This window comes from Eriocheir sinensis, chromosome 13, assembly GCF_024679095.1.
Source record: "Eriocheir sinensis breed Jianghai 21 chromosome 13, ASM2467909v1, whole genome shotgun sequence".
In the NCBI taxonomy this organism is placed as follows: Eukaryota; Metazoa; Arthropoda; class Malacostraca; order Decapoda; family Varunidae; genus Eriocheir; species Eriocheir sinensis.
The window spans coordinates 20,472,227-20,498,174 of NC_066521.1; the positions used below are offsets into that span (position 1 = coordinate 20,472,227).

The 25,948-nt window shown below is 47.6% G+C and overlaps 1 protein-coding gene across 1 annotated transcript in view; it reads left to right on the forward strand.

Moving 5' to 3' along the window:
* LOC126998156 (dipeptidase 1-like) overlaps positions 1 to 20,998 on the forward strand; it is a 63,485-nt gene extending 42,487 nt beyond the window's left edge. Inside the window, exons 4-12 of the mRNA XM_050859591.1 lie at positions 3,961 to 4,117; positions 6,755 to 6,887; positions 9,718 to 9,868; positions 11,291 to 11,360; positions 11,887 to 12,063; positions 13,340 to 13,424; positions 16,100 to 16,175; positions 16,883 to 17,021; positions 19,608 to 20,998. Of these exons, the coding sequence (XP_050715548.1) occupies positions 3,961 to 4,117; positions 6,755 to 6,887; positions 9,718 to 9,868; positions 11,291 to 11,360; positions 11,887 to 12,063; positions 13,340 to 13,424; positions 16,100 to 16,175; positions 16,883 to 17,021; positions 19,608 to 19,697 (1,078 nt within the window). The 3' untranslated portion in view covers positions 19,698 to 20,998. The remainder of the gene's footprint in view (positions 1 to 3,960; positions 4,118 to 6,754; positions 6,888 to 9,717; positions 9,869 to 11,290; positions 11,361 to 11,886; positions 12,064 to 13,339; positions 13,425 to 16,099; positions 16,176 to 16,882; positions 17,022 to 19,607) is intronic.
* The last annotated feature ends 4,950 nt before the right edge of the window (positions 20,999 to 25,948 follow it).

A 25,948-nucleotide genomic window follows, 5' to 3' on the forward strand; every position in this document is an offset into this window, starting at 1 on the left:
TGACAAATAGGGCAGAGGAGGAATAGAATAAACCGAAAATTAATTAGCACAGGTTGGATAAATTTAGTCACAAGAAGATAAGCATGATCTGGTTTTTCAATAGGACCTAGATGAATGGAACTAACGTGGACATGCAAACCCATCTGAGCACGTGTGAACAAATATAATCCAATAGAGGGAATATAGATAGAATTGAATAAGGTTTGATAGTATTATGGATGAGGGGAGCAGATGCTGAATCACCGAAGCTGTTTACACGTGTATGTAGATCAATCTCCTGTAGTCTTCCCATACCCTGCTTCACCACCTCAACGCCCTCTACCGGTTACTGATTCCCCTCCTTCTCCGTTGATCCTTACTGACCTCCCTCCTTCCCTGCTGATCCTCACTGACTCCCTTCCCTCCCCGCTGAGTTCCTGATTAATGATTCAAGGCCTTCGGAAACCACTTAAAGCCCCTCAACAACCTCTTAAGCCTTCATGAGCGTCTTAGGCACAGAAAGCATCCCATCCCTCCGTCAGCGCCTTCCACTGCCTCGGCCGCCACAAAGAACTGCTGAGGCCCGCTGACTTACCCCGCCCCCGCCGTCCCTGCACCCCCCCCCCCCCCTCCCCAGTTGCTGATTAATGATTTGAAGGCAGCAGGAACCTCTCAAGTATCGGAAGCTCTTCACTCAGGAATGGTTTAGTTGGGGGAAGGAGAGCATCGTTTTCTTTCTCCTTTTGTCGTTTTCTTTAATGTTTGTCGTTTCCGGTGTTCCCTTTGTTGTTTTCTTTGTTTTGTTGATTGTTTTCTTTGTTCCGTTTGTCGTTTTCTTCTTTGTTTTGTTGGTTTTCTTTTGTTGGTTGTCGTTTTCTGTGTTGCTGTTGTCATTTTCTTTCTGTTTGTCGTTTTCTTTGTTTTGTTTGTCGTTTTCTTTCTGTTTGTCGTTTTCTTTGTTTTGTTTGTCGTTTTTTTTCTTCTTGTTTTCTTTATTGGTTATCATTTTCTAAGCTCTCATTTTCGTTTTCTTTGTTTTATTTGTCGTTTTCTTTCTGTTTGTCGTTTTCTTTCTCCCGATTGTGGTTTTCTTTGTCATGTTTGTCATTTTCTTTATTGGTTGTCGTTTTCTTCCTTCCGATTGTGGTTTTCTTTGTCCTGTTTGTCGTTTTCTTTATTAGTTATCATTTTCTTTGTTCTCTTTTTCGTTTTATTTGTTCCATTTGTCGTTTTCTTTGTCCTGTCTTCGTTTTCATTCGTCACTTCTATTTTCTTTACATACTCAGTCGATGAAACAATTTGAACCCCCCTTAAAAAGCACCTCAGCCTCTCCTCAAACTCCTAAATAAAGCCTCACACGAAGACCCCCCAAAAGAGAACCGATAAATAAAGTTTCCCTCAGACACATTAAAGTCCAGGGAAGGCAGAGCGGAGTGATTCATCGCCTCGGCAGTCTGGTGGAAGCGGTAACATTAAATAAACTCCCTATCGTTATATTCATCACACGCGCCCGCTTTAAAGTCCTCACAACAACATTATTACGCCCTCATAAATCTCACCTGTTGAAGGGCGTCCCGTTATGCCAGCCCTCACACCTGGCGACCTCGAGCCCCCGAAGAGGAACATGAAAAATATACACGAAGTCGTCGCTCGCAGCTGACGCCACTCGGAGCCATGCCAGCCCAGACGAGGATTAATTGAGTCTACCCCCTTGCGTCCTCCTCTCTCCTCCTCCTCCTCCTCCCCAATGGTCTCAGAGGTAGGGGAGCGCCTGGTTCAACCCTTGCCTTGCCCTCCTTTCCCCTGCGTCATACCCTCCCTCTCTATCCCCCTCCCCAAGGGTCTCATGGGTAAGGGAGTGCCTGATTCAACCCTTGCCTTGCCCCTCCTTCCCCCTGCGTCTCCCCCTCCCTCCCTATCCTCCTCTCCATTGGTCTCAGAGGTAGGGGAGTGCCTGATTCAACCCTTGCCTTGCCCTCCTTCCCCCTGCGTCTCCCCCTCCCTCCCTATCCCCCTTCCCAATGGTCTCATGGGTAAGGGGAGTGCCTGATTCAACCCTTGCCTTGTCTCTCCTTCACCCTACGTCTCTCCCTCCCTCCCCTTCCCTCCCCAATGGTCTCATGGGTAAGGGAGTGCCTGATTCAACCCTTGCCTTGTCTCTCCTTCACCCTGAGTCTCCCCTTCCCTTCCCCTTCCCTTCCCAAGTCTCAGGGGTGTGGAGTGCACCCTTGCGTCTCTCCTCTACCTCCCGTCCCCTTCCCTCCCCAAGTACCTGAGTTAACCCTTCCTTTCCCCCTCTGCCTCACCCCTACCTTCCCTCCCCAATGGTCTGAGGGTAGGGGAGTGTCTGTTCGTCCACCCCTGCGTCTCCCCCTCCATCCCCTTCCCTCCCCAAGTCCTCAAGGGTAGGGGAGGGCCTGTACTTCCTCCCATATGTCTCCCCCTCCCTTCCCCTTCTCTCCCTTCACGATAGGATTGCCTCTCCCCCTCCTTCCCCATCCTTCTCCAAAACCTCAAGAATAGGGGAGTGCCTGAGTCAACCGTTCCTTCACCCCTCTACCTCCTTTCCTTGGACCCTGTATAGGTGTAGATCCATCAGGTCCTAATGAAGGTTCTGGGCCAGGTAGCGGCGAGGGGAGAACAGGGAACGGCTGGACTCTGGCTAATACAAGTGTTGCCGCCTTGCCTCCGTGGCCCGGCGTACTGATGACTAAAGTTGTAATGCTGTAGACTTATTCCGGCTCTCCGTGGGGGAAGAGGAGCCGGGGGATGAGTACAGAGGGCCGTTCAGTGGGGGATATGAGGTCTGTGTGTGTATCCTTCTCGTAGGCTTGAAGGCCAAAAGGGTTACTAGTCTTTGAAGATTAGTTGACTCTGTAGTAAGGCCTCGAGGGTTACCAGCGAAGGGGACGTACTGTAGGCAGGCTGGAAAGGTATAAGTAGGAAGGAAGGAAGGAAGAAAGAAAGAAAGAAAGAAAGACAGAAAGAAAGAAAGAAAGAAAGGAAGAAAGAAAGAAAGAAAGGAAGAAAGGAAGGAAGGAAGGAAGGCAAATAAGTAGGATAGAATATAGAGACCTCTAGGATACCTATTTAAGGGTTTTGAGGGTTAGAAGGATGTTTTGCACCCACTGTTTGGTTGCGTGCGCTTCCTTAATAACAAAATGTCGCCACAAATGCCTCCCGTTGCTCTTAATACAAACCTCTTCCATATATTTTCCTCATAAAGCTTCTAAATCCCCCGCCGCTCACATTAATGGCGCCGCTGTTGTCCCTCCGCGTCAGAAGGATAACGGCGGTATTAAAGTCTCGCCCTTCCCAACGCGAACGTCAGCACCTCGCCCTGCCTTCCCACGCCACGCCGCCGCCGCCACCGCCTCATCTTCAGGGTAGGTCATTTAAGCCCTTCGTCGTGTTCCTATCCCTCCACAGTCACCGCCTCCACCGCCGCCGCCGCCTCATCTTCAGGTTAGGTCAGCACAAACCCTTCTTCATATTTCTTTCCCTTCACACTCCGCCGCCGCCTCATCTTCAGGATTGGTCATTTAAGCCCTTCGTCGTGTTCCTATCCCTCCATAGTCACCGCCTCCACCGCCGCCGCCCCCTCATCTTCAGAGTAGGTCAGCATAAGCCCTTCCTCGTGTTCCTTTCCCTCCAGAGTCGTCGCCGCTGCTGTCTTGTCCTTCATTGGTATTAACGTCCCTTCTTCTAAAACGGTAATATCAGCTTTCTTCTTATTTCACGCATTAGGAGCAGCGTCTTAACTACTTTCCTCGCGTTCATCTCTTTTATTCTCCCCGCGTTCCCTTCCTTCCTCACAGATGCTGCCGCTGCCATCCTGCCAATAATGTCATGTTAGTAATATCATCACCTCTCTCTCTATCTGTCTTACTATCTCTCTCTTTCTCCATCTATCTATCTATCTCTCTATCCTTCTACCTATCTCTGACGCACTAACCCTTCGCCCCTCCTTCCTCCCCTCAGACACAACGACCTGGCGTGGAACATCCGTAACTTCGTACATAACAAGCTGGAGAAGGTGGACCTGTCGCAGAACCTGAGCACGGTGGAGCCCTGGGGCGACTCTCCGTGGTCCCAAACCGATCTGGCCCGCCTCAGACACGGCAGGGTGGGCGCGCAGGTTAGTGTGTGGCTGCGGAGGGGCGGCAAGGCAAGTGTGAAGAGTGAAAGGGAAGAGGGTAGGAAGGGTAGAGATGGCTGGGTGGGGCAAGAAGGGGGAAGGGAAGCTAGAGATGGCAGGGTAAGAAAAATTACAGTAACAGGGGCAGTAAAAGAAAGCTGACAGGGGCTAGCGGCAGGGAGGATAAAGGATGGATGACAGGGTAGGGAGTAAGGGAGAGTATGGATGGCTGGTGATGTACTGGACAGGGTAGGACAGGTTAAGAAGAGGTGACAGGGGGTGGAAGGGGATGCTAACTGAGGCTATCGGTAGGGAGGGTAAAGGGGGTTAACAGGGCAGGGGGCAAGGGAAACTATCGAGGGCAGGGAAGATAAAGAAGAGGTGACAGGGAGAGTAAGGGGACGCTGGCAGGGGCTGAGGTATGGTGGAGGCCAGGGAGTGGTAATGAGAGGTGAGGAAGGGTGAGGGGAGCCATGAAAGGGTGAGTTGCGCCAGGGAGAGTTCAGCTGACAGGGTGTAAATAGACGGTGACAGGGGATGGAGGCATGGGAACGACAGGAAAGGGAGACAAGGTAGGGGGATAGATAAGGGTGCCAACTACACACGAGAAGGAAAGGAAAGACACGAAGCATAAAATAAGGGAGAAAAAGGGAAATAAGGGAGGGAATATATAAAGAAAAGCGAGGTATTTGTGGCCACTCCATCACTCCCACGCCACAATGTGCATATATGTATTTCTCAATCCCCTCCCCTCCCTCTCTCTTTTATTTATTTCTCTTCTCTCCTGTTGCATAATCCCGCCAGCATCACACTCAGCTATTCGCCTCTCCTTTCTCTCTCTTTCCTTTCTCTCCTCGCATTCTACTTCCAACATCACTTTAGCTATTCAATTTTCCTTCCTCTATTTTTTTCCCTCCTCTCCTCTCCCTTTCATTCTCCCTCCAACATCACTTAAGCTATTCATTTTTCCTTCCTCTATTTTTTTTCCCTCCTCTCCTCTCCCTTTCATTCTCCCTCCAACATCACTTAAGCTATTCATTTTTCCTTCCTCTACTTTTTTCCCTCCTTTCCTCTCCCTTTCATTCTCCCTCCAACACCACTTAAGCTATTCATTTTTCCTTCCTCTCCTTTTTTCCCTTCTCTCCTCTCCCTCTCATTCTCCCTCCAACATCACCTTTTATATTCTTCTCTCCTTCCCTCTCCCTTTCTTTCCTCCTCATTCTTCTCTCATTCTCCCTCCAGCATCCCTTCTACTATTCTCCTCTCCTTCCTCTCCCTTTCCTTCCTCTCCCTCTCTTTTTCCTTCCTCTCCTCTCTCGTCCCCCCCTCTAGCATCACCTCCACAATTTTTCTTTCCCTTCCTCTCTCATTCCTCTCTTTCTCTCCTCTCCTGTTGCATAATAATACCATAATAAAAAAAAACAAATATACAACCCATTAGTATGAGGGCCAAAGTCTTATGTAATGCTCTAGACTCACTCAAGAACCTCACTAACAAGGGTGAAGTAATAAGGTTCCAGTTGTGTAAGAGCGGGAAGGTGTAGGACGCTCCACTAAGAACTAACTAACAATGTATATATTTCACGGGTGCATTCTTTCATAAAACCCCGAAAAGAAACAAATGAAACCTGAACTAAAAACTCGATTGATTACCAGACATTCAACAACCAGCACATCTATATCCCAGACGTGTATTTTCTTCATTAAAAGCCAAAATTAAGCCTCGCAAAAGAGGAACACGAATGACATGTTACTCTACCTTTAAATAACAATCATTACGTGTATATTTCTAAAGCTTATTCTCTTCATTAAACGCCACAACGAAACCGCGACCGAAAACCACGACTGATTGATCATTAAAACTTTAAAGAAACAACAACCAACAAGTTATTTCTAAAGCTTATTCTCATCATTAAACGCCTCAACTAACCTTCCCGAACAACGAACAAGAAACAAAGTCAGACAACACCATTAGGGACCGGCGGGAAGGAACGGGAAGAAACGGGAAGAAACGGAGAGGAACGGGGAGGAACGGGCCGTGCGTCTTGGCTTATTAGGGGAGAAGAAATGTTACTTAATATCCCTCTGGCCGGGAGACTTGAGTTACCTGAGGGGCCGTGGGAGGGGACACCTGGGGAGGGCAGACACACCTGGACGTGGTATATGCCATGTAATAACCTTCTCCCTTTTCTTGCCTGTCTGTTTGGTTAGGGTGACTTTGGTGCGGCGGAGTGTGTGGGAAGGAGTAAGTTATTTGTTGTTTTTTGTCCTTTTTCTGGGGGAGGGGAAGGAGGAGGAGGGGGATATTGTATTAGGATAGGTCTTGAGAAATGGACTCGAGGGTTACCTAAAGAAAAAGTGTGTGATGATTAAGTACAGTAATAAGCTTGTGTGTGTGTGTGTGTGTGTGTGTGTGTGTGTGTGTGTGTGTGTGTGTGTGTGTGTGTGCGTTAGGTTAGATTAGGTTGTGTAAGGATGGGTGTTGAAAAATGGACGAGTCGGTAACAAAAAAAAATATGATAAAGTTTACTAATAAGCCTTTTTATCTTCCCCTGCTGTGTGTGTGTGTGTGTGTGTGTGTGTGTGTGTGTGTGTGTGTGTGTGTGTGTGTGTGTGTGTGTGTGTGTGCACGTACAGTTCTGGGCGGCGTACGTGCCATGCGGGGCGCAGTACCTCAACGCGGCGCAGGTCACGCTGGAGCAGATCGACGTGCTGAAGAGGCTCATCGCGCGCTACCCCCAACACCTCGGCTACGCCCACTCACAGGCCAGTAAGTGGGCGGCCCCTCACGCACACACACTCACACTCTCTTCCTTCTCCACTCTAACTATCTCTCACTCATTCACTCTCATTCTCACTCCTCCCTCTTCACTCTAACACCATCATTCACTCTTATTCTCACTCCCTCACTCTTCCCTCTCCTTCTACCTCTCACTCTTCCCTCCCAGTCTTTATTCTCCACTCTCACTCTCACTCTTTCTTCTCACTCCCTCACTCTTCCTTCTCCTTCTCACTCTCATTCACTCTCATTCAATCCCCTTTCCTCTCTCTCTCGTCCCTCTCACACGCGTCAATCCCTGCGTATCACTCCCATTCAGTCTTTCTCACTCTACTTCCCTCTCTCTCCCTCCCTCCCTCTCACACAGTTCCAGAATATCTTTTTCTTTCAGTCTTTCTCATTCCCTTTTGAAATTCTCTTTCCACTTATTCTCTATTACGTCACTACACTCCATCACTCCCACGCCGCAGTGTGTATGTATGTATTTCACAGTCCCCTCCCCCGCTCTCTTTTCCTCCCTCCCTCCCTCTCTTTTTCCTCTCTTTCTCTCCTCTCCTCTCTTGTTGCATAATCCCGCCAGCATCATATTCAGCTATTCGCCTCTCCTTTCTCTCTCTTTCCTTTCTCTCTTCGCATTCTCCGTCCAGCATCACTTAACCTATTTTTTTTCCTTCCTCTCCTCTTCCTCTCTCATTCTCCCTCCAGCATCACCTTCGCTTATCTTCTCTCCTTCCCTCTCCCTTTCTTTCCTCCTCATTCTTCTCTCATTATCCCTCCAGCATCCCCTCTAATATTCTTCTCTCCTTCCGTCTTCCTCTCCTTCCACTCCCTTTCCTTCCTCTCCCTCTCTTTTTCCTTCCTCTCCTCTCTCATCCCCCCTCTATAGCATTACCTCCACAATTCTTCTCTACCCTTTCGCTCTCCTTCCTTTCCCTCCCTCTCGCATCCCTCCGCCATTCTCTCTCCCCAGCCTCCCACTCTCCCTCCCACGCAGTCGTTCTAATAAGTGTGTCTCAGCCTCCCCCACACTCCCACTTGTGTAACTGAGCTCTTGAGGCGAACTCCCACGCACTCACTTTTCCAGGTAAAGCTATCCACCCACACGGACACACACACACACACACACACACACACACACACTATATAACTCTCTATGCATCCGTCTGTCTATCGTTTTATGTGTCTTTCTTTCTTCATGTCGGGGTGATTACTTTGTCACGTTTTGCTTGTTTTTGTTTGTTTTTAGCTTCAGAGACGATAAAATGTTTTGCTATGTTCTTTTTTTCTGCTTCGTACTGCCTTCTCTCTCTCTCTCTCTCTCTCTCTCTCTCTCTCTCTCTCTCTCTCTCTCTCTCTCTCTCTCTCTCTCTCTCTCTCTCTCTCTCTCTCTCTCTCTCTCTCTCTCTCTCTCTCTCTCTCTCTCTCTCTCTCTCTCTCTCTCTCTCTCTCTCTCTCTCTCTCTCTCGCTTCAGTCGGGGTATCTATGTCGTCATGTTTTCTTTTGTTTACGTTTTCAGCTTTAAAGACAAAAGAAAAAGCATTGGTATGTCTTTTTTCCCCTTCGTGTTTCATCTCGCAATCTATCTTTCTATCAACCTCTATCTCTGCCTCGTGGTATTTATCTCGTCACGTTTTCTTTGTTTTTTCTTTATTTTCACCTTCAGACATAAGAAAACGCATCGGTATGTCCTTTTTTCCTCTTCGTGTTTCATCTTCTCGCAAGGAAACAACTCGCCTTTTAAGACCTGTAACGTAACGATGCTGCCCGTTCCCCTTTACGTGCGCCCTCCTCCTCCTCCTCGCCTCGCCCGCCGCAGCTGTTCTGTTTCGCCCGCTCCTCTTTAGTCCAGTTATTAAAAGAAAGATCGGAAAGGTAAATATTGACGTCCATCCTTCCATCTCCTTCGCGTGCAGGCAGGAAGAGGTCGTCGGTGCATGAGGGGGGATAATGTAGGAGTCCGGTACTACTTTGAATGACTCTTCTATTATTTATCTATTGTCTATTCTCTATCTCTCTATTATCTTCTATCTATCTATCCTATCTATCTAATCTATCTATTATCTTTTATCTATCTATCCTATCGATCTTATCTATCTATTGTCTTCGCAGGAGGAAAATGTAATATAGCTCTTCCTTTCTCTTTTTTCCTCGTGCATTAAAGGACACGATGACACGATAGAACATGTTGGGAATAATATTGACACCCTCACTCTCACGCCACAGTAATCCCAGCTTGATAAATTCTCTCTCACACACACACACACACACACACACACACACACACACACACACACAAAGCCTGCCTAACTAACCCTCACACACGTCAACACATAGGACTGACTAACACACACACACACACACACACACACACACACACACGTATACGTACACACACAGAGCCTGCCAAAATAACACAAACATACACACACACACACACATACACATGACCCCACACAGTCTTTCAACTACCCCGAACACATATACACACGCAGTCCGTCTAACTACACACACAAATGCCCTATCCTTACACACACACACACACACACACACACACACACACACACACACACACACACACACACACACAAGCACATACACGCAGGCTGCCTAATTATAGCACACTCTCACACACACGCACACACACGCACATAAACACAGGCTGCCTAACTATAACACACACGTTCCCTACACACACTCACACACACGCACACACACGCACATACACACAGGCTGCCTAACTATAACACACACGTTCCCTACACACACTCACACACACGCACAAACAGCCTAACTAACCCCCCCCGACCCCCTCCCCCTCAGGCCTGCTGGAGGTGTACAACTCCGGCCGCATCGCCTCGCTGCTCGGCGTGGAGGGCGGACACTTGGTGGGCGCGAGTCTGTCTGTGCTGCGGATGTACTACGACCTGGGCGTCCGCTACCTCACCCTCACCCACACCTGCAACACGCCATGGTGAGTCACGGCGACCCCCTTCAACCCCACCCCTTCATCTCCCTTAACCTCATCACCTCCATCATTCACACTAATCCCTTCATCCCCCCTTCAACTTCACATTACACTACCTGCAACACGCCATGGTGAGTCACGGCGACCCCCTTCAACCCCACCCCTTCATCTCCCTTAACCTCATCACGTCCATCATTCACACTAATCCCTTCATCCCCCCTTCAACTTCACATTACATTCACGAATATCCTCACCCATACACAGTCTCACCCACACCTGCAGCTCCCCATGGTGAGTCACGGCGACCCCCAACACCCTACTCTCACCCCAAACCTCCTCCCTCACTCAACCTCACCCCATCCCTCAGCCACCCACCACCATCCCACCCTTACCCTCACCTCCTCCCTCAACCTTACCCACGCCCACACCCTCACGCACCTTCTCCCCACCCCCTCCCTAACCTGCAGCACACCCTGGGAAGTCACCCAATCCAAAGTGAGTCGTCCTAGTAAGTAACAGTATTGGTAAGTCACACAAACCTCAGTAAGTCACCTTGTAAGTCACACACACACACACACACACACACGCACACGCATACACGCAACCCTTTCTTCTCATCTCAAAACATGAATCTTCTTAACCGTTACATCTCCGAGTGATATTGAGAGTAAGATGATCGGATCACATAGAGAGAAAGAAAGAAAGAGAAGGAAAGCTTACCGTGAGAGAGAGAGAGAGAGAGAGAGAGAGAGAGAGAGAGAGATTGCTACGGATCTCAGTTAATGCATCTCCTAGCTCAGCGGGGACTTGGTTTGTCTAATAGAGTCAGCGACGAGGAAGGACGACCCACGGAACGACTGCGAAGAGGATTACGAGCCGCTTCGAGGAGGTTTCTGATGCGAAGATGTATCAGTGGAAGGGGATCGAAACCTCCTTAATTTAAATGTACCCTCTTCACGACCCCTCTGCGCTGGATTTCGTTGTCCTTTTTTTAACGGCTACACTTTCAGCTTTTTGTTTGTTAGTTTGTTGGGTTTTGGTCACTTATTCATTTTTTTATTCTTCTATGGAGTGAGTAGCGTTAGAGTTTTGTTGTTGTTTTTGTCTGTTGTTTTTGTTAATGACCTTGAGCTGTATATTGTAAAAAAAAATAGTTTCAGGTGCAAAAGACGTATTAGCAAAGGGAATTCAAACCTGTCTTGCTGTCTGTCTGTATCTCTCCGTCTGTCTGTCTCCGTCTGTCTGTCTGTCTGTTTTTCTGTCTGTGTGTCCGTCTTTCTGTCTGTTTTTCTCTGTCTATTTCTCTCTCAGTCTGTCTGTCTCCGTCTGTCTGTCTGTTCCTCTCTGTCTATCTGTCTCTGTCTGTCTGTCTGTCTGTCTCTTTTCGTTTTCTTATCTTGTTTTCTTTATTATTCTTTTTTTTTTCAGGGCCGACTCATCACCCACTGACTCAGGCGGACACGAGGAGGAGAATTTTGGATTGAATGACTTTGGTGCGGTGAGTAATGCGTTATTCTCTCTCTCTCTCTCTCTCTCTCTCTCTCTCTCTCTCTCTCTCTCTCTCTCTCTCTCTCTCTCTCTCCTTATTCCACCCCTTCATTCCTTTTTTGCTGTTTTCTCTTAATTCTCCCGTTTTATTCACTTATTCTTGTCTTCCTCAGCTTCTCTTTTTATTTTCCTTCTCTTTCCCTCTCTCTTCATCTCATTCTCTCTCTCTCTCGCTCTCTTCGTTCTGTGAATTGTGAAAGTGAAGATGAGTCAAATCAACCTCCTCATGTTCCTCCTCTTCCTATTTTCTTTTTCCTCCTTCCCTCTCTCCCCATCTTTCTCTCCCTCCTTCCCTTTCTCTCCCTCTTCCCTTTCTCTCCCTCTTTCCCCATCTTTCGTTTCCCTCTAACGTCTCTCTCTATATTTTTTCCCTCTCCCTCCTTCCTTTCCTCACTCTCACTCACTCTTCTCTCTCTCCCTATCTTTCCTCTCCCTCCGTCCCTCTCACCCCCACTCCACCTCCTCTCGCCCTGCAGAAGGTGGTGCTGGAGATGAACCGCCTGGGGATGCTGGTGGACCTCTCCCACGTGTCGCAGCAGACGATGCGCGACGCCCTGGCTGTGTCCCGCGCTCCCGTCATCTTTTCCCACTCCTCCGCCCACGCCCTCTGCCGCCACCCCCGCAACGTGCCCGACGACATCCTCCGACAAGTGGTGAGTCTGGTGGTGATGGTGATGATGGTGATATTGATAAGCCCCTCTCCGCCCACCTACACTCTTCCACCTTCTCTCTTTATCATTCTCTTATTCTCTTTATCTCCCCGATGGCTTCTAATGAGTGTTGGTGATGGTGGTGTTAGTGGTGATATGATAACCCTCTTCTCTATCACGCTTTTGTTCACTATCTTCTGAGGACTTCTTCTAACGAGTGATGAGTATTGGTGGTGATGATGGTGATGGCTGTGGTGATTATGACCCTTGCAGCTCCCTATACCCTATCCTCCTCTTCCTTATCAGTCTATTATCCTTTCTATACACTCAATGGGTTCTTCTAACGAGTGGTGAGTTCTGGTGATGATGGTGATGGTAGTGGTGATGTTAGTGGTGATATGACCCTTCCAACTCTCCTATTCCCCATCCTCCTCTTCCTTATCAATCTCTTATCCTTTCTATCTGCTCAATGGCTTCTTCTAACGAGTGGTGAGTTCTGGTGATGATGGTGATGGTGGTGGTGATGTTAGTGGTGATGTCCCTCGCTTCCCTCCTATCCCCATCCACAGCCTCTCTATCTTCCTCTCTCTCAATCTCTCGTTGCCATCTCTCTCTCTCTCCATCTATCTATCGGTTTATCTCTCCACCCGTCACTCCCTTCCTTCACTCCACTTCCTCTCATCCTGTCGCCTCACATCCCTCACTACCACGTCTCCCCGCCCCTTCATACCTCATCCCTTCACGACCCTTTCCTCATTCTCCTTCCTCTCCTTTCTGTCCTTTCTCTCCTTCCTCGTTATTCATTCTTCTCTCTGTCTTCTCTATGTCACCCCACGCTCTTTATTCCCTCATTTCACCTCTCCTCTTTTTCTCCTCTCTCCTCCTTCCTCTTCCTTCTTTCCTTCCTCGTTATCGTCTTTCTGTCACGCCATACCTTTCATTCCCTTCTCTCATCTTCCCTCTCGTTCTTCATTCCTCGTTGCGTTCATTGTTCTGCATTCTCCTTCGTCTCCTGTTCCTTTGTTCCTCGTCATTATCTCTTCCTTCATCACTTCCCATTCTTTATTAACTCCTCATTTGCATTCCTAATTACTTTCTTTCTCCCCATTCTTTCTTTTATATCTTTTTTTCTCACTTCCCATTTTTTAATCTCTCGTTTTCCCTTCCCTCCCATTCCTAATACGTTAACACCCCTCTCCTCCTCCTCCTCCTCCTCCTCCTCCTCGTCCCTTTATCATCCTTTCTTCCCCGCCACTCACCGTTCCGTCTCTCGTTCCAGCACTTAAACGGCGGGATCGTGATGGTCAGTTTCTACAGCTATTTCCTCACCTGCAACGACTCTGCCAGCGTCCACGATGTTGTCCGTGAGTACTGACAGCGGCGCCAGGGTGTGAGAGAGAGAGAGAGAGGGGGGGGGGAGAGTACTGACAGAGAGGGTACTGACAGCGATCGCCAGGGTGTGTGTGTGGGAAATGAGGTAAGGGAGAGAGAGAAGAAAAAGGAGAAAGAAAAGGGAGTGCTGACAACGGCTTACAGGGTGAATGTGTATGAGAGAAGAAGAGAGGGAGAGTAAAAGGGAGAGATAGTACTGAGAGTGAACAAAAAAGTATGTGTGTGTGAAAGAGAGAGTGGGAGGGAAAAAGAGAAAGGGACGGTAAATGGAGAGAGTTATGTGTTGGCTACAGGAGGAACAGAAGGCAAGACCAAGACCAAGCCAAGAATAGTCGCGGTGACCTTCAAGTTATTGTTATTAAGGTAGCAGTGACGGAGAGTGACGCGATATTAGACCTGACCCACAACCCTTACTCTCTCTCTCTCTCTCTCTCTCTCTCTCTCTCTCTCTCTCTCTCTCTCTCTCTCTCTCTCTCTCTCTCTCTCTCTCTCTCTCTCTCTCTCTCTCTCTCTCTCTCTCTCTCTCTCTCTCTCTCTCTCTCTCTCTCTCTCTCTCTCTCTCGCTGTTTCTGACAATATAATAGAAAATGATAATAGCAAGAAATATTAATTAACTCAATGAAGGGGAAACTAAAATATTGCAATAGACTGCCTTTTAAAATTACCAAGAAAGAATTAGTTTTTTGTTGTTGTTGTTGATGGATAAAATAAAATAGAAATAAAGCTTCAAAATTACCAAGAAAGAATTAGTTTTTTTTTTCTTTTGCTGATGAATGAAAAAATAAAACCCAAAAAGCTTCACTGTATAATGGGCTTCGGACTCACGGTCATAGAGAATTAATCACATCACACGAAACTAACGACGGGAAGATAATGATTGATGTAACGAGAAAGAAATTACTCGTGCGCCTCTTTTTATCGGCGACTCGTAAACGTTCGCTGTGGAAGTTATTATTAAATCCGTCACGCGCTCGGAACATAATGAAAGCGTATTAAAAGATTATGAATAAATATCTATGGCGTGCGCTTTTTTCTCTCCCATTATTCTTAAGCCTCTAATCAGATCTCTGTCCATCTGCATAAACAAAATATTCAACTGACTCGTACGATTATTATTTTCCTATCTAACCTTTTCTTCTTCCATTATTCTTAAGCCTCTAATCAAATCTCTGTCCATCTGCATAAACAAAATATTCAACTGACTCGTACGATTATTATTTTCCTATCTAACATTTTCTTCTTCCATTATGCTTAAGCCTCTAATCAGATCTCTGTCCATCTGCATAAACGAAAAACTGACCCTTGTAATTATTTCCTCACATCAGTAACGCTAGACGACATTGATATATAACTCTATCACAACTTTTGGCTGATGTGCTAATGTTGAAGAATGGGCAGCCACTTCTTTCGAATTTAATCCTTACATAATAGATTTCTTTTCTTTTTCTTTTTGTGTCCCTGAATGCAGTGCAGCAACTAATTCTAGGAGATGAAGTAAGAGAGAGAGAGAGAGAGAGAGAGAGAGAAAAGGAGTACTGACAGCGGCTAACAGGGTGTATGTGTATGAGAGAAGAAGAGAGGGAGAGAAAAAGGGAGAGATAGTACTGAGAGCGAACAAAAGAGTATGTGTGTGTGACTTCCGGAAAATAGAAGGGGGGTCGAGGAGGGCCAATTTACCCCGTTAGGTAGGTTACGTTAGGTTAAGTTAGTTTAGGTTACTCTAAATTTAGTCGGCATGCGGTTTGGCCCGGCGGAAATACGCAGCACGGGACGGGACGAGTGGGGGTGGGTCCACTACTCGGGCTGAAGGTAATGGGTGTGGGCGGGGCGGCGGCGGGTGCACCTCAGGCATTAAAAAGTCAATTATTTAGTGATTTCCGGAAAATATAACTATTAAAGTATATTTATAACAACTCGTCTCATCAACCTTTAGAACATCATCATCAACCTTCGCCCCGTTTTCCTTTAGTATATCTATGAAAACTTAAAAACATCAATATCTTAATGTCCGCATCCCTTAACTGTATATACAACATCTTCAGTTTCGTCTACCTTTAACAACATCAGCAACAATCAAGAGTCTCCTTTCCCTTCAGTATATACAACTCATTCTCTGATGTTGCAATACCATCAAGAATGTTTTAAGCGTCACCTGACATGCAATCTTTTCCTGAAACTAACATACTCCACCAGTGGCCTAACCTTTCTATTTATCAAGGGAGAGGCAAAGGGAAAGCACCTGGAGAAGTCAGGACTCGGTAGGGGAGAGAGGATGTGAAGGGGGGCGGTGGTAGTAGTTAAGAATTCTAGTGTAAGAGACGATTATTGTGTACATGCCTCGTCCTTAACCTTCTACCTTCCCCTCCCGCCCCAGGACACCACGTGGATTAGTCAGGACTCGGGAGGCTGGAGAGGGTGGGAAGGGAGGCGGTGGTAGTGGTTAAGATTTCTTGTGTGTGAGATGTTTATTGTGTACATGCCTCGGCCTTAACCTTCTACCTTCCCCTCCCGCCCCAGGACACCACGTGGATTAGTCAGAACTCGGGAGGGTGGAGAGGACGGGAAGGGAGACGGTGGTAGTGGTTAAGATTTCTGATATGTGATATGTGGACTTGCCTCGACTTTAACCTTCTCCTCCCACCCCAAGGACACATCACCCACATACGAGAGGTGGCGGGACTGGACCACGTGGGCGTCGGGGCAGACTTCGACGGCATCAACAAGTGAGTCATACGTCCGCTTGAATAGAAGAGGCAACACTACTTGACTCTTAATCAGCTTCACTCGGCCAGCCCTCCGTGTAGGCCTATGCTGATGTCTTTATTGTATGTGATTAATGTTCAACTTACTTCTCACTTATCAAAGGACTGCTAATATGCTTCACTTGTCCACTAATCTTCTGTAAATCAGTTCTTGGCAATGACATTATCGTATCTAACCCACTGCCACGAGCCACAAGATGTAGAAAGTTATTGCGCAGCTTCTAAGGTCAAAAGGTGAAAGGATTCATGAGTAACTTAATTGCTGCCTACGTGTTTGTCTTCATGTTGGTGGCTGTGTTTTTTTCCTCCACACTTATTAAACTTTACGTCGAGAACACCTGAACTCACACTGCATCCTTTTCGTTCCCCTGCATGACACTGAATGTTCTTAACCTGCTTTCACTTTTTAAATTTTACATCAATAACACCTCAACCCGCCCTTGCATCCTCATCTCCCCCCGAAGGACCCCCGATGATCCTATTGTCCCTTTCCTTCCCTTCACACTTCTTAACCCCTTACACAGGAATACTTCAGACCACCTTTCTTCCTCGTCTTCCCCTTCACTACACCTGTTGTTTCTAGTGATTCTTTCCTTCCCTTCACACTTCTTAACCTTAACACCATCAGCAATACAACCCGCCCATGCATCCTCGTTTCCCCCCCGCAGGACGCCCATCGGTCTGGAGGACGTCAGTAAGTACCCGATGCTGCTGGCGGCGGTGCTTCAGGAGCCGGGCTGGACGGACGAGGACGTGGCCAAGCTCGCGGGCGGTAACTTCCTGAGGGTGCTGCGGCGGGCGGAGGAGGTGAGGGGGAAGGGGAAGGGGTAGAGCAACTGGACGTCAGGTTTGGGTTGAGGATGATTGATGGGGTCTTATGTGTGGGGGGGGTGGGGGGGGGGGTGAGTGGGGAGGGGGGGTAGCCAGGTAGATGAGTATTTGCAAGGTTGTAACAAGAGGTTGACGCTTCCTCTCTACACACCTTCCTTCTTTACCTCCCTCCCTCCCTCCCTCTCCTTACTGTGAGGTCAATACAGGGTGCCCTCAACACTCCAAAGCGTCCAACAGGAAGCAACGCAGCCCCTTCAGGAGACTAAGTAACGCAGAGCAATCTAAGTGCAAATCGTCGTAAAGTTTAATTAAGAGAACTGCCAACGCCACACCCACCCCGGCACGGCGAGCAATCACGAGAGCAAAGAATGTCGTAAGTAAACACATGTCGGCCAATAACGCGAGTGCCGCAGCGGACCGTAAACCACCACACGCCCGCCCTCCCGCAGCCTTTTATTTTTGCTTTGTATTGTTTTGTATTTTGCTCTCACCGAACCACCTCATTTTCCGGGGTGGTGGGGTGGGGGGGAGGGGAGGGATCCTTTTTTTTCTACAGCAGAGGAAACAGCTCAAGGGAAAAAAAAAGGAAACAGTAATGAAAAAAAAGTCCGCTACTTGCTGCCCCTGTAAAAGATTTCAGAGGAGTGCCCGAAAGATAGGTCAATGCTGTTGGTAAATAAAATAAAATGTGTTCTTGAAATTTAATCCTAGCACGGACAACCCACAGCCACCCACGAACCCTTTTTTTACACTCTCATTCGACCACCTTATTTTTCGGGGGTGGTCAATCATAATGGCTTGTAAATATAGTAAAATGTCTCCTTAGAAATAAATACTTGCATGGGGTTATTCAAGTACACCGCCTTCTCTTAACCAACCACCCATGATCCCGTTTTTGCACCCCTATCTGCCTCCTTATATTTTTGGGGTTGGGTCAAAGTCAATAGGAGGTGCCCTTGTTAATGCCCTAGTAAAGACAACGCATCTGTGCCGATAACTTATGACCAGCACCGTTAGCACTTTTTACCTTTCCTTCCTGAGATGTTGCAGACTCCTCTTTCTCCTTTCCCTTTCTCCTCAATCCGTCTTTCCCTCACGTTCATCCCTTCTCTCTCTTTCTTTGCCCTTCAGTAGCAGGAGGGGTTGAGGCATGCAGTTGGCAGGTCACCGTTAGGACTTTTTACCTTTCCTACCTGAGATGTTGCAGACTCCTCTTTCTCCTTTCCCTTTCTCCTCAATCCGTCTTTCCTTCACGTTCATCCCTTCCCTCTCTTTCTTTGCCCTTCAGTAGCAGGAGGGGTTGAGGCTTGCAGTTGGCAGGTCCAGTCAGCATGAGAATAGCGGCAACAGATACCAAGGAAAGAACACTGCGGCGGCCTGACAGCTTACCGAGGACTCTTAAGTTGGAATTATAAGACACTTTCGCTTCTCACATCAGCTATTTTTAAAGGCCAAAGAGGGGTCAGTCGGGTTCTAATTAGTGTTTCTTTAGGTTCATGGTACAGAGGAAGGGTCAAACTACCACCAGGGCCATAAAACTACTCCTGGAAATGCCCAAAACTCCTACGAAAGCCTTGTCAAATATGTGTTCTTGGGCGGCGAAATATCTTATAATACGACCCTTTAAGACTTAGTGGTACCTTAATTCGTCTATACAATCCTTTATCAACACTTTCTATTATCTGTTGCTCCTTTAATCTATCTATCTCAATTTCGATTCATTTTTTATCCTTATTTAGTCGCATATTTTTCTCAATAATCCCTTTTTTATGTCAAAGGCGGGAACCAGCTAAATTTAGACAGGCCGGCGCCGTTTGAATGAACCAATCAAAACCTCCCCTCCGCGCGGCCCTCAGCCAATAGGAAGAACGTTAAGGTAGCCCGTATTCCTTAACGTATCAGCACCTCAGTACACGTCTGTTTGAAAAGACTCGTAGAAGATGATGGGGTTTTCATGGGGTGTTTTGTGATCCTGGTGATAGCTTGACACGACTTCTACACCCTATAGAGGAAATATGAACCATGAAAACCCTGTGAATCTTTTCTGTGGGCTTGGAAAAGGGTCGTAATGTCCTTAACGTATCGGCACCTCAGTATACGCCTGTTTGAAAGACTCTCGTAGAAGATGATGGGGTTTTCATGGGGTGTTTTGTGATCCTGGTGATAACTTTACACGACTCCTACACCCGATAGAGGAAAAATCGACCATGAAAAACCCGGTTAATCTTCTCTGTGGGCTTGGAAAAGGGTCGTAATGGGAGTCCGATTGGTTTTAGAATATGGACCTAAGAGACTAATTAGGTCGGTATTTTCAGAAGCTTCCGGCTCTCACATCAACAATTTCTAGAGGCCAAAAGGAAAATCAGTCTGGTTCTGATAAGTCCTTTTTTAGGTTCATGGTACAGAATAAGGGTCAAACTACCACCAGGGTCATAAAAGTACCCCTGGAAATACCCACATATCCTAGGAAAGCCTTGTCAAATATGTGTACTTGAGCGCAGAAATGTTTAAGAATACGGCCATAAGAGACACCCGCCGCCCCTCCAGCTGTCCCTTCCACAGGTCCGGGACGAGCTACGGTCCACTCAGCCTTACGAGGACCACATCCACCCTGACCACCTGGCGGGGCGTCGCTCCTGCTGGTTCACGTGACGCCGCCCCGAACTTAGGTCACCCAAAGCTCTCCTGCTGCCTGTCCTTCTCCTTCTGCTGGTATTCTGCTGCGTCTGCCTTCACTACGCTCACTTTGAGGGACCCGGACGGAAGGAAGACAAGAAGAAGTGAGGGATTTCGTACCAAGACGCCTTCTGCTGCGCCTACGCCAGGAGGTACTCGACTGCCATTACTGCGTTCACTCTGAGGGCCCGGACGGAGAGAAGATAAAAAGTGATGGCTATCATACTAACTCACCTTCTCCTGCGCCTGCGTCAGAAGGTACTCGACTGCCATTACTGCGTTCGCTCCAATGCGCTCGGACGAAGGGAAGAGAAGGGAGAACTATCATACTACCTACTAACACTTGAGCCTTCTGCTGCGCCTGCGTCAGGAGTGATATGCTGTCTCCCTGCGTACAAATTCCGAAGGGTCCAAACATCCGTCTTCGCTGTATGTGGTGGTGAGCGGCCGGGTCAGGAAGTTGGTATGTGGTGATGAAGGGGGAGGGGGTGGTGAAGGAGGGGAAATGGCGGTGATGAACGAGTGGTGATGATACGGAAAAGGTGGTGGATAAGAGTGTGGTGATAAGGGCCGAGGAGGTGGTGATGAACGAGTGATGGTGAAGGGATGATGTTGATAAGAAAAAGGTGATGAGTAAGAATTAAAGGATGGTGATGAAGACAATAACAAAAGAAAAGAGAAATGAAAAAAATGGATGATGATGATGATGATGAAGCAGAGGAAAAAGAAATAGTGAAAGATGATGATAAATGAATGGAGAAAAAAACAAGATAGTGAAGAGAAGATGGAAGGAGAGGAAAGGAAAGTGATGGATTAATGGATGGAAAAGACAGTGAGTGAAGAAGAGTTGATAGTGAAATGACAGTGAGAGAAAAACAAACAATATTCATGCCATTCCAAAGTGAGAAATAGTGGGAAAACAAAGCCTAGAAACACACACACACACACACACACAAACACACACACACACACACACAAACACACACAGAAACAAACAACATACACAAACACATACTCAACACATACACGTTCGCCGTCAGTATATGTGTTTTTCTTTTATTTCTACGTGTGTCATCGTTCGCTCGCTGCCCGACAATCCTCCTGTCAATGGTATGCACCCGTGTTTGCAGAATCAGATCCCGCGTCGCGACAGCTGTGCGGGACCGGAAAACAATATTCCTGGACGCGGCCAAAACAAAAGCTGCGCCGGAAATGTTAGTCTCGAGGAAGAGCAGAAACTACCCGGCAACAGTGACCGCGTTTGCGTGCCCGATTCTTTCCTGAGAGAGAGAGAGAGAGAGAGAGAGAGAGAGAGAGAGAGAGAGTGTAGCATGGATTGGAACTTCCCTTTTAAAATATTGATGAGTTTATTACCATTTTTTACTCCGTTTTCTTTTAGTTTCGTCCACAACTGCTCTAGAAATATCCCACCACCAGAGAGAGAGAGAGAGAGAGAGAGAGAGAGAGAGCACCGTGCTAGTATCCAGTCAGCCGAAATCGTGTTCTTAAGGTAAGGTTCCCACGCACCGCAGCACGACGCCCCTCCACCGCGCTGCCGCTCAAGGGGTGCCGGAAGGACAGTGACAAGCTCCGTTCCGCCGCTACAGTGCCTTTAGTGACCTCCTCCCGCGCTCCAGTGTAGAGAAAGCAGGTTATAATCGTGTAAAGAAGACAGGTTGTAATCGTGACAGTGTAGAGTTATGCAGCGATGTTTTGATCCCGAAAGCCTGGAGATATAAAGGCTTCGATCTTGTTAGCTCAGAATCACATATGTTTTTGGCCTCCCTGATCCTCCTTAACCTCCTCAACCTCCTCCCTCAGTTCCCTTAAGGCTAGATAAATAAAGGCTTCGATTCCCCTTAACCTCCTCACCCCCACCCCCCTCAGTTTCCCTTAAGTCTCAATAAATATAGGCTTCGATCTTGTTAGCTCAGAATCACATATGTTTTTGGCCTCCCTGATCCTCCTTAACCTCCTCAACCTCTTCCCTCAGTTCCCTTAAGGCTAGATAAATAAAGGCTTCGATTCCCCTTAACCTCCTCACCCCCACCCCCCTCAGTTTCCCTTAAGTCTCAACAAATATAGGTTTTGATCTTGTTAGCTCAGAATCACACACCTTTACTGTCTTTTTTTATCCTCCTTACCCTCAACCCTGCCATCCTCAGTTCCCTTAAGGCTAGAGAAATAAAGACTTCGATTCCCCTTAACCTCCTCACCCCTAAACCCCTCAGTTTCCCTTAAGTCTCAAAAAATATAGGTTTCGATCTTGTTAGTTCAGAATCACATATGTTTATTGGCCTGCCCGATCCACCTGACCCTAGACTTCCCCTCAGATCCGTTTATAGAGTCAAGAAAGGTTCTGATCACATTAGTTAAGAATCACACACCTTTCCTGGCCTCCTTGATCCTCTTTAACCCCTTCACCCTCCCCTCAGTTACCCTTCGAGAAATAAAGGATGTCATCTGGTTAGTTTAGAATTGAAGATGTTTCTTGCCCTATATGATTCCACTTGACACCCTCCCCCTCCTCACCCTTCCCCTTCCCTTCCAATCCTCTCAGTTCCGCTTAAGTATAAAGAAATAAAGGTTCCAATCATGTTAGTTTAGAATTGAAGATGTTTTTTGCCCTATCTGATTCCACTTGACACCCTCCCCCTCCTCCTCACCCTTCCCCCTACCTTCCACTCCCTTCGGTTCCGCTTAAGTATGAGGAAATAAGGGTTCCAATCATGTTAGTTTAGAATTGAAGATGTTTATTGCCCTATCTGATTCCACTCGACCCCCTCCCCCGCGTCCCCTCTCTCCCTTCTCTGTTTCCCTCAAGTCTGAAAATATAAAGGGTTCGATCTTGTTATTTGAGGACTGAAGACGTTTATTGCCCTATCTGATTCCACTTCACCCTTTCCCTCCCTCTCCTCCTACCCCACCCCTTCTCCTCCACCTCCCTCCCTCTTCCTCTCTCCCCAAAGATGCTACACAGCTGTTCACCCTCTCCCTCCCTCTCATCCTCCCCACCACTCCTCCTTCACCTCCCTCCCTCTTCCTCTCTCTCCCCAAAGATGCTACACAGTTGTTCACCCTCTCCCTCCCTCTCATCCTCCCCCACCACTCCTTCACCTCCCTCCCTCTTCCTCTCTCTCCCCAAAGATGCTACACAGTTGTTTTTATCTCTAAGTCCGGACAAAGTTATAAAGGTTACGAGCAAGTAGTTTTAAAGAATGCAGATGTTTACTGGCGTGTCCCATCGATCTCCCGAGTCACTCAAGTCACCCTCCCTTAAAGGACATTGTGGCGTTGTTATTTACCTCCTAAGTCTAGTGAAATAAAGGCGTTAAAGATGAGTGTTTGTGTCCTCTATGATCCGTGACTTCCCCCTTCGCCTCGTCTTCCAGTATCAGACGAAGTGTTTGGATCGCCTTGCTACGGATTCTAGTGCTTTTTTGCGACTGACTTTCTACGCTCTGCTGGTTCTGCTACTCTTGTGGTTATATGTTGCTTCTGTTAATTCCTTTCTTTTCTTTGTTCTTTATTGTTAGCTTCCTATGTAGTATTCCTTATTTTTTTTCTTCTATTTGTTCTTTGTTTTTAGTTTTCCTGCGTCTTATTCCCCCATTTTCTTAAGTTGCCCTTCCTTTCGCGTGCTCGTTACTGCAGTCCCTTCACCCTTCCCATACAGATGTTAGGACGGTCGGCGCGGCGCTCAGGACACACGGCGACGCGTCACGAGAGAGCGGGACACTAACAGGTAACTCAGGTGACACGCGAGGAACGGCGCGGCGCTAACGACAGGTAGGCATGGAAGGTAAGACACGGCCGCCGCATTCCTTGGTTCACTCAGCCTGGGCCTTTGAACCTCTTGTGGCGCTTGAAGATAATGCAACAGAAAGTATAAATGGGAGTAAAAAGCCTCAGTATTTGCGAGTGTATACCTTCACGTGGCGCCCCGGGTGTTGTGGCCTGAGCCGAGTACCGCAGAAGGAGCGCCAGATACCCAACATTGCCAGATTGTCGTACTCTGCCTCTTATGTTTGCCGATTTACGACCCAAAAACTGCCTCCTCGACCCCAATAGCTGCCTTCATATATAGTTATTGTTAAAATGGTTAATTATTGGTGTTTTTTGGCGATAGCTATAGCCCAGAAACCGGTAAATACGAGGCTCTGAGTACGATAATCTGGCAACGGTGGTGTGAAGTCGACTGTTGTACCTGCTCTGACTGGTGTGAAATTGGAATGTTGATGATGATTATGAGATGAGGGACAGTCTCAAGTTTGGGTCAGCGAGCGAGATTCGTACACCAGCGAAGATTTACATTGATTTTTAAGACAACCTGTAATTTCTTGCATTTTAGTTTTGTTCTTCCTCTATTCTCTCCCTCTCTTTCTCCTTCTTCCTCCTCTTATGACACATGGGGATCGATTCTTTACTGCCTGTTGCCTGGATTCTATTATTGTTCTGTAAAGTCTTATGGGGGTAGATTTTCCTGCGTATGTATCTATGTTAGGCCCAACGGAAACTCTTGCAAACTGGAGAAGTGCTGAGACTGGAAGATCGATCAGGTTCTACTTCGGGTTGGCTGCGTTGATCTCTTCCCCGAGCCTTTACGTTACTTCCCTCGGCATATTCTCGTTTTTCATTTCGTTCTGCGGTAGCTACAGTTCGGTTGGTCTACTTTGTCCAAACTCAGAATGCCGAAACGCATTCGATCCGAGAGCGTGACCGAGACGGAAGACCAGGAGACCCAGGAGACCGCGTCCGCTCCCTCGACCCGCCGCTGAGCCCGGGCAAGGACGGGTACATAGTGCTGTTCGTGCAAGGCGAGACGGCGGGGGAGTGGAGGCCCAGGAAGATATGGTACGTGAGCTCGGAGCGGCCGCAGCTGGTACACGGGAACTGGACTAAGAAGAGGAGGTGGTCACAGCCGACTAGTGTGGCGTGGTGGATCAGCCTCACGTCCGCGTCCCATGGTCAAGAAGAAGACAGTGATTCGTCTGTGCCTTCTGATTTAGATACGACGCTACACACGACTGGTTACGAGTGACGGTAGCTAAGCGTCCTCCTGTAAGAAAAGGTCGGCCTAATCTGAAGGGAATGATGAAGTTGCCATTTTGCGCGTTCATTTTACAGTTGTATTTCTAGTAGCCAGGTTTTTTATATTTTTTTTAAGTTGTCTTTCCTTCAGTTCGTTCGTTAAAGAAATGTGGCTAATTTCGCTTGTGTTATTTTATTTGTTTGTTTACTGTCCATGTTTCGCCTTATTTCTATTTTCCTGCGTCCTGTTCCCCCATTTTCTTAAGGTGCACTTAAATTTATTTGTTCTTGTTTTTTGTTTTGTTTTTTCTTTTACGTTCCGCCTATGGTGCTATGGTGCCAGTAGACTTTCCTGGTGGGGCCTAGAGGTCTACCCCAGCCCTTTATGACGCAGCCAAGTGTTTTATAGTGGCAATGTTACTCCCTTCCCTGAGTACTAACGTTACTTCCCTGAGCATATTTTTGCTTTTCTTTTCGTTTCGCGGCACAGCTCAGTAAGCCAACTTCATCCGAACCTAGAATGCCGAAACGCAGCCGGTCCAAGAGCGTGACCGAGACGGAAGACCAAGAGACCGAGGACACCACAGCCGCCCCCTCGACCCTCACCTTCCCCTCCCCGCCGCTGAGCCCGGGCAAGGACGGGTACATGGTGCTGTTCGTGCAAGGCGAGGCGGCGGGGGAGTGGCGGCCAAAGAAGGTATGGTACGTGAGCTCGGAGCGGCCGCAGCTGGTACACGGAAACTGGACTAAGAAAAGGAGGTGGTCACAGCCGACTAGTGTGGCGTGGTGGATCAGCCTCCTGTCCGCGTCCCTTGATGAGGAGGGAGAGAGTGACTCGTCCTATGTTCCTTTCGATCTTGACATGACGCTACACACGAGTGGGGAGAGTGTCACGCTGGTTACGAGGGACGATAGCAAAGGGTCATCCAGTAGGAAAAGGTCCGTGTAGTCTAAGGGGAGAGATGAAGTGGCTTAGTGTGTTAGTATGTTGTAGCGTTGACCTGTTTGTGGAGAAGTCTAGTTCCGGTACCACGCGTTGCCTTGTGTTTGAGAATTGTCTTATCTTTTTGCTCTAAACGTATTGTAGAAGTTATTTTTCCGTGTGTGTGTGTGTGGTATATATTCCATTCATTTGCGGCCATTAAAATACGTACACTAACTTCTTTACAATTATTCTCTCTTCTACGTAACTTCGA